General features: G+C 33.7%; 1 protein-coding gene across 2 annotated transcripts in view; it reads left to right on the top strand.

Moving 5' to 3' along the window:
• Positions 1–9362, top strand: part of LOC150095517 (cytochrome P450 3A8-like) — a 47157-nt gene that overhangs the window by 12873 nt on the left and 24922 nt on the right. For both annotated transcript variants that reach the window (XM_090410799.1, XM_090410798.1), the window contains exons 3-9: positions 1495–1547; positions 2307–2403; positions 2609–2725; positions 3259–3347; positions 4957–5102; positions 5596–5711; positions 9098–9227. In XM_090410799.1, the coding sequence (XP_090266925.1) occupies positions 1495–1547; positions 2307–2403; positions 2609–2725; positions 3259–3347; positions 4957–5102; positions 5596–5711; positions 9098–9227 (748 nt within the window). The remainder of the gene's footprint in view (positions 1–1494; positions 1548–2306; positions 2404–2608; positions 2726–3258; positions 3348–4956; positions 5103–5595; positions 5712–9097; positions 9228–9362) is intronic.

Raw genomic sequence — 9362 nt, 5'->3', positions numbered from 1 at the left:
TAGAAGTAGCCTCAAGAAATGTAAATCAAAATGTCAATTAGAATAAGCATTCTATGTACAAATGTATATATTGTAAATAGTTGTATATATATTTATTTTGATTGTACATAGATGCTTTAGTGTTAATAAAAATATACTCAGTGGAAGTGGCGTTTGCATTCCTCAGCGCTAAGCCGTCCAAAGTTAGATTTCGAGTTCAAATCTAGTCGCCGACTACAGGAACTTTTACTAAGCCTTGATTAGACTGATTCCCGAGTTAGTCGATATCTGGCACGTGCAGATCTCTAGTGAGTTTTTTCTCCCGGAAACTGGATTTTTAATCGTCCCGTAAACTCAAGAAAATCGGCCGTAGAAACCACACTATTTCAGACATAAAAATTTTGTGTTAGGGACCACGAGATGGCGGCACTTGTGCAGTGTTTTCTCTGCGGGCTGTTTAATTAGTAATAGCCTTGGGCCAGCTATCTCTGATTGGCGACCAGTGCCCAGTCTCCAAAAGTTTGATAGGACTAAAACGGCGTCGCCTATATCTGGAAATTTACAAACTAAGATAAAATATTTATTTATTAATAAAAATAAAATTCTATTCAGATTATTTTATTTTACAAATAAAAGAAAATAATGAAAGAAGTCAGCATGGTCATCTGAATTAGGACTAAGACAAAGGTAAAAATGTTGGACAACCAAATCTTAAGACAGAGTAGATTCGTATAGGTGGGGTTTAATGTAATGTACACATTATGAAAAACAGATTTTGTATTTGTTTGAACAAAAATACATCATAGAGTCTTAGTAATGTGAGAACAAACGATAATAACAAATGAAAGTGCCACTTGCTGTTCAACAATATCTGCATTTTTTTTTTTCCCGAAAGAATACACGTTAATGAAATGAAGAAAAATGCCACTTTGTAAAAATGCTTATTTTTCTCACTAGTATTAACGGTCCAGTATTCTTTGACAAAACTACTGGTGTAGAACATTATCAGGGGATCGTAATGCAATTTGTCACTTAACTAAAGGAGGATTAAAGGAATTCGTGTTTCAACGAGACGAGACAATCTAGAACACTTGCGATTATACATTTACCGAAAAACTGTTGAATTATTGAGATATTTTTTGATACATGGTTAATTTCCCTGCTAATCTGGTCCCAAAGATTATCTTTTCTGCCAGATTTATTTTTATAGGCTATTTCAGACAAGCTGCGTACTCTCGTGATTATGGTAGCATAGAGGAATTGAAGACAAACATGCAGGTAGCAAATTTAGACATCACTCATCCACTTCTCCAGCACGAATGCGTAAAATAAATGTTAGGGCTAACATTTATTACACTTTTTCCTTAACACGATAGAGAATATAACTAGTTTATATTAAGGTGCGTGTACATCCCAATATCGTGTTGCATTAAGCTTTCCATATTTGTATTCCACAGATTATATATCATTTTTGAGCATATTTTCTTAACATAACATATTATAAATTTTTGACAGGTATTCCATGAAGAAGAGTTAAGACGATACAAGAAATATGGGAAAATTTATGGGTAAGTCTTAGCATTTTCTTCTCGTAATGAAATTTAATTCGAATATAATTAACATTTCATATCCATGCTCTGTCTATAAGTTCACATAAAGGAAACAAAATTATTTGATTTATGACATGGTGTATGAGCACGTACTCGAAATAAGTATGAACATATCGATTCTCTTACTTGATTGTAAAAGTCATCAGTTTATTTAGACGCATTCACTTATAAATAATATATATAATTAACTACGCATTTATAATTATAATTATAAATCTGCGGTTATTAAAAATTATAATTATAATTATAATTAATTATGCATTTAATAGGCATGGATCGCTTGTATAGCCCGTTGAAATGGCATTTGCATCAATGACAATAGGTCATCTCGTAAACTCACGAAATTCACAATATTACATAAAGACAATCCAACATAAATATACATATTACATTACATAATGATATTTAGTGTTAGGCTTAGGGACCACGAGATGGCAGCACTCGTATTCCGTACTTTCCTTCTAGGAAGCCGATTAAAATCAGTTATAGTTTTGGACCAACTATGGTGGGATTGGCTAAGAGTGCAGACTATCAACTCGGGATTCTTCAAAAGTTAGGACTAAAGGGTCTCGCCTATTCCCTTTGGGGAATAAAAAGCGTCAGAGGATATTTATTTATAATTAATATATAACTGCTGTAATTTCTCTAGCATTGGTTCTTAATAATACACAGTAACACAGAAAAATTATAATAGAGTTTTCTGCACTTGGTTTCTAGGGCATTTGAAGGTGGTCGTCCTGTACTCTCAGTAGCGGATCCAGACCTTCTACGGGACATCTTTGTCAAAGACTTCAACTATTTTCCTAATAGACGGGTAAGAGTGGACAAGTAGCAACATATCTAGCGTAGTTTTAACTAGATCAAGAAAATATACAAAGGGAATACTTAAGAAAAGACAAACATTTAATGAAGAATTATCAATGGACGATTAAACATTTGATAAATTGACTTTTTAATACTGCTAAATTACTCTTCTATAGTGGTTTATATAATACAATTTTTTAAACATTTATCTGCAGTTCGAGCAAGTAGGAGAACCTCTCATTGATAACATGGTTGGCACGCTGACAGGAGAAGACTGGAAAAGAGTGAGAAATATTCTCAGCCACACCTTTACATCGGGAAAATTAAAGCAAGTATGTGTCGAAGCAGTCTATTCATAATAATGTACACCATGAATGTAGCATATTTCAAAGTCTCTTTGGTATTTATATATTGCATTTTTACTGAAATGGTCTTAACAATGTGATGGAAGCCACATTAAACATGGAACCCTAAACGCGTTTGTCGCTTTTTATTTTATTTTATTTTCCTGTCGTAGAACTGTCTTTATGAGTAAGTGCTCTAGTTATTAATACCTATCAGTTCACTTCCTCATTTCATCGAATATTTTAGGAACTTTCGCAACCAGGAAGTTTGACGATGATGAGTATTTCTGAACGAAAGGAATACAATAATCACCACTGGCAAAGCCCCCCCCGCCTCAGACATGTAGAATTATTTTTATACGATAATGAATCCGATGTATAATGTTAAATCTTGTTAAACGAAATTAGTGATTATGAAATAAAGATCGAAATTAGTAAAGGTGTTTGGTTCTTCTTTAATATTAGGCTTCAGTCTTTATAATGCCAATTGATCTGCAACATAGATTTCTATTTGTTTCTAGCTTACGTCAATCATCACCAACTGCTGCGAGACTGCCACCGACAATTTTGTAAATGCGGCAAAGGAAGGAAAACCCATTGACTGTAAAAAGTAATTTTGTTTTGTGACTACAAGTCTCATTCCATATTTATATCTCCTATTTAGTTTTGGATATAATGAGAATATTTTTTTATTATGCACTTTAATTTGGAGCTTCAGCTATATTCATATAAAGTATAACGTACTTAAAATTTCTACAATTACTGTACAATCATTTGAATTTTCATTTTGTGGTTTTTGTTTTAATGTAAATTTCGATGTTGAGATGATTTCTGCATGACAAAATTTCTACGATCTCCCCCCCCCCCCCCATCATTTCCGCCATTATTGCTGACATATTCAAAAGATCTTTCTGTATATTGCTCTTTTTAAATCTCCGGCTAGAAATATTTTGAGTGAGTTAACACCTTTCACCAGCATAGATCATGCATCATTCAGAGAAGACATTTCGCTGCCATCAATGATATATCGCATAAAATTAGAATATTACGTATGAAGAACAAGTAGCGTTGTTTGAAAGCAAGCGTGCGCGCACGCACACACACACACACACACACATACACACACACGCACACCAGGCCTCCTAAAAGCGCACAACTTGCTTATGAAAATCATCGTCCATTGGATAAACACTATACTGCCATTTTCTATTGTCGCAAGAAACAATATGGCTTAAGACCCCGTCTAGCTCAGGCACTGAACAGTTCAGTAATGAGTATTACATATCCCATGATACATACTGAAGCTATCAGCTGATTCAATAGTCCTTTGTATAATTGCCAGAGTTCTTAAATATTGCATTATGTATACAGTATATTTGCAACGCGATTTTAGCATCATATTTAGTTTCATGTTTATATATATATTATATTCAAAGTCTGAACAGAGAAAGAGAACCTTTTTTAAACTGAATGTTTTACACGTACTAATACTGAACATGTTATGCAATTTATGCGATGAGATCTTCAAAGAACTGAGTCTTACATTTGTAAGACTCAGTTCTTTGAAGTCTTACTGAGTCTTCTGAATAATTATATAGTGCAGCAGTTGATGGAATTTTACATTTTCTGGAGAATTTTTTTGATGTGGTTACCACCCAAGAAAGGTTATTACTAAACCAATAATACATTTGATATTACATTTGTACCGTGGGCGGGCTAAGGATTTTTTTTTCCATTTTTGTCAATTTTATATACTTTTTTTGTAATTGAAAAAATTATAAAAATAATAATCTAGTGATCTTTCGCGAAATGATTTAGTTTTATTTATTTTTTCTTATACTTCTAAATGGACTGTATAATTTAGCATTATTATGAACTGTGTAATTAATTTTGAATTTGACTAATAACATTTTCATGTTTACAATCGATTTTAACTGAAATATGTTTTTTCCTTTCCATCCAGTATTTTATTTTATTTTTATCTTTTACTATTAGAAGCTTTTTATTCAACACTTTCCTTTCTGTCAGTTCTACAGTTAAGAGAACTGACCATTGATTTGAATATTCCAGATGAAATTTAATAAAAACAATGAGAAAAAATGTCCTCCACATTTATGTTTCTATAGTTATTGCAACTGTTATTTATCCAACAAGGCAAGGTTAGTTTTATTATTTTCGCACATTGTAGTTAATTATAATCAACTCTTCCGTTTCTTTAGGGTGTTCGGTGCTTTTGTGATGGACGTCGTAGCAAGCGCTGCTTTCGCAACGAAGATTGATTCCTATCACGATTCAAATAACGCGTTTGTTTTACATGCGAAAAAAATCTTTCATTCTGATATCAACTGGAGATTTTTACTTATGTGTAAGTTTATTTTTCTCTAATTTTAGAATACTTATTTTTATTTTGTTAATGATTTCTTAATTGAATCGGAAGAAAAGAACGAAAAGAGACGGTGTATTTTTGAATCAAATTTACAGAGGCTGGATTTTAATAAAATGAGCTCGAATTGGTTGAGCCAAGTCACTTTGAACTGCGTCCCACAGCTAATGTCCAACTATTGCATTTGTATCATGTTATGTCACTTGGCTTATCCATCACAAACAGCATTTGAGAACAATGGATTTGTTAGAGTCCAGAAATATTAACCGATCAGCAGTCTATTCTTGAAAGCAATGGTGGTATTGAAAACAATATAATTTTGTGGTCATGGAATTAATATTTTCGTATTATGATAAATTAAAACAAACTTAACAGTTGCACCAAAAACTAACTTGCATTTTTTACATACTTAATTGAGATGACTTTATAATAAATCTTGAGTTACTTCTTTAATTTATCTGTCTTTATTTTCTAGATTTCTGTCCCTTTCTACTGAAAGTGTTCCACATTTCGGTGTTTGATACGAAGGCAACCTATTTCTTTCGTGATATTGTTCTTCATGTAATCAAGGAACGAAAAGAAAAAGGATTGGTAACGCTTCACTTATTAGTCTACTTGTTTCTTTGAGAATGAAATATTAGACATGTAAAGAAATGTTTGATTTATTTATAAAAATAACATTAAACAGCAAAAGCAATATTGAAATAATTATTATTCACTCTTGAATTTCTTAGATGCGACTAAGACAATTACTAATTTTTCTTTTTAATCAATACTGAGTAATTTGATTTCCACACATGGAAGAATTTCCAGGGCTTTTAGACCAGGTATGTTAGCCATTTTCAGTCGGTGAGGGAAAGAAGGATTATCCTTTGGGATCGAAGAACAATCAAATCTGCTAAATAAGCAATGCAGTTTATAGACATAGCAGACTATTGCTATTAACTCATGTCGTTATGCATAGTGCATAACTTATACACTTAGTGAATAACCTATGCACTTAGTGCATTTTTTTTAACTTAAATAAAATCACATATCTTGGCATTTTCATTTTCAATACCTTTTTAAACTGCGTGTTTCCAAAGTATTTTAAAGTTGGGAAACTATATTTCCTACACAAGCTCCAGTGTGCTGCTTTTGCTACCCTGTCATGCCTTTGTATGGGCAATCTTGCTGCAAGAACTAATTAGATGGTCCACTGTCTCTTCTTTTTATCTGCAGAGTAGGCATTTGTTATCGTTACCGATCTTTTCAATCTTCGCCTTGGTTGCATTCATTTGTAGTGCTTGTTATTGAGCAGCAAGTATCACCGACTGTGTTGCTCCATTGAGTTTGTACTTTACAACTTTTTTTCACTATTTTCAAACATGTACGCACTGTTTCTTTTTGACTTCTGAAACTAAAATGGCATCTTCCATAACAATTCCCGGGTATTTATACGATTCGTGCTGTGTCAAGTTTTTAATTTTCCTTCCATCTGAAAACGTGATTCCTTCGTTGCCTGTTATAACAAATATAACAAATTCCTGCTATACAAAATATTTATTTTCCCTTGATGTATGGAGATTGTTGTGCATATCTCATGTCGACAGGCATAGCAGGAAAATAACTGATCCCTCTTATTGTCTAATCGAAGAGTCGAATGTTTTTCTACTAACCAATCCATGCCATATATAAGTTGACTTTTCGTCTTTTTGCATTTTTCAAAATCATTTTCTCAATTAACAATTGATCTTTTGTTCCTCTGGATTTTCTGCAACATCCCTTTGCTCAATAGGCATAAGTTGAGTCCATAATTACTGACTGATCGAAGTTGCTGGAAGTCCAGTGACTAACTTAAATGTTGTTTAGTTATTAGGTGGTAATTACTTGGAACAGCTCCTTTTTCTTTGTTTTTCAAAATCAGAACTGTCCTTCCTGTTGGTTGTCATCTACTCTTCCGTTGACCTTGTTTGCAATAAGTTGTTGAGGCAATCGAGTAGGAGGACTGGGCAAGTATTCGAGCCAAAATCCATGCAGTTCATCTTTGCCTGGTGCACTCCAGTTTTTCATTTTCTTTGCTTGTCTTTGGATTATTTCTGTGGTTACGACAAGGTATTCCGTATGTGTTGTGTTCAATTGTTTTTCAACATATTTTATCCAGTTAGCATTTTTATTATGTTCTTTTTGGATTAACCCAGAGCTGCTTCAAGAACTTGAGTGTTTCTTCTGCGTTTAGGTGTTTAACCTTGTGTTCGGATTTCCCATCATTATTTTGGTAAAACATGCTGGTTAGTTCTGAACTAAATGTTTTGACTGTATTAATTTATCCTGCTTTCAATGAGATGTTTTTTGTTTTTTTTTTACAATGGCCACAATTCTCTGTTCTAATTCTTGTTATACTTCAGTTATCGATTTTTTTCAAGGTCGTATCACTTTACCAGACTGCTCTTGATTTCTTCCTATTCAAGTTTTCCTTGTTTTAAATTCTTTAAATTGCTAACATCTGATCGAAGTCTATTTGCTTTTGATTCTAAATGTAATGTAATATCCATTTTGGGGTTACTCTTTTTGGTTTATTCAGCAGTTTTATTGTATAACCAAGTTCTCTTGTAACTACAGCTACAGCACTGTACATCAGCTGATTTGTTTCTCCAACCGTTTTGATAGCAATTGTTTCTGTTACCAATTCGATGTTGTTCAATATTGCAGCTAGAGTTTGTCTTCGGCTTTGTGTCAGTGTCAGTAGTCGCTGTCTTTCTCTGGTATTCTGCATTTCTCCTACAATCATATGTCTCAGTCCTCGTTGTGTAGTGATCCTGCTGGTTATTATTTGGATTATCTAAATTCAAGAAATTTACCTGAAGTGTTTCTTCCATAAATCTTACAGCTGCCTTACGTTCATGCTGGGATTCCATGATATTTTCTCTTTGCAGTTCTTGAAGTTCAATATCACTGAAAACTTTGTTTCTTACAATAAATCTTCGTTGGTCCATTAATCGCTGCTCAGTGACTCTTGTATCAGGAAATTTCTGTTTCCAAATTTCATACATTAATTTTTGATATCCTCTTGATACTGGATTTGATTCATAATAAACTCGAATAATCATCTTGTTTTCAGATTAAGCCCATTTATTTCGTTTTGATTCTTCTTCCAGTCACATTTGAGATCATTTACCTGGTTGTCCAGCAAAAGAGTTTGATCCCTGTAGCCGATTTATCTCCCGATGCCCAGGAGCTATAGTACCAAACGCGGTTCTTGTTGACCCGTACGACCTATCTGGTATGGATGACTCTTTTCATCCATTCACCAATTAAAATGGGGGGGGGGGGTAAGCACACTTAGTCTGGCTCCTCTGCTGAGGCTTGTCTGGCTTGCGAGGCCCTGCTAGTAGCTACGCCATTGACAACATACTCCCTAGCATCCTCAGAGCGCGCAAGCTCCTCTGCTACAACAAGGTGATGCTTCATGGAGGGGATTATTATTATTATTATTATTATTATTATTATTATTATTATTATTATTATTATTATTATTATTATTATTATATTTATAAATATACAATATATATTTGTCCTGTGTAGCTAAGTGAAAGTGACGTTTGCTTCCTCAGCGCTAGGTCGCTAGATGAAGGAATTAGGTTCAATTCTGGTTGCCGACTAGAGTAACTTTTTCTAAGCTTTTCTTCGACGGGTTCCCGAGTTTAGTGATAAAATTAGTGATAGTATTGGGCCAGCTATCTCTGATTGGCTGCTGGTGGATATTGAACGGGCAGTTCAATCTCCTATATATATATATATATATATATATTTTTTTTTTTTTTTTATTTAAACGCGTACAGTCTGCGCTCGTAAGTGTGTGCGCTCATGTAAGTGTGTGCAGTATGTGTGTGTGTGTGTGTGGACAATTAGAGGATTAGTTGTGCCATAGTCTTGTTGTGAAGTTCGGTAGTAATAGCAGAATTGGTGCATTCTGATGAGTCTTTTTCTATTTTTAGGTTCGAAATGATTTCCTCCAACTGCTGATGGATGCCTCCAATGAAACGCTAACGGAAGAAATAGACGAAAGTATGAAGTGCTATGAAGAAGAAAAGCCTCAAGCCTCCTATGTTCCAAAATTGAACAAAAGTTGGTATCAGTTTATTTGTGAAATTCATGTAAATAGCTTGCTAATTGTGAAAGACTATTCAGAGCGATTTAGTCAGAAATTCGATACACTTTTTTCATTAACGTATCGTCCTATAGTGAAGCTATATTTCATCT

Source organism: Typopeltis vanoorti, chromosome 20, assembly GCF_054136105.1.
Source record: "Typopeltis vanoorti isolate ZY-2024b chromosome 20, IOZ_Tvanoo_1.0, whole genome shotgun sequence".
In the NCBI taxonomy this organism is placed as follows: Eukaryota; Metazoa; Arthropoda; class Arachnida; order Uropygi; family Thelyphonidae; genus Typopeltis; species Typopeltis vanoorti.
Note: the sequence above shows the minus strand (reverse complement) of the source record. Positions and strands in the feature narration are given on the sequence as shown.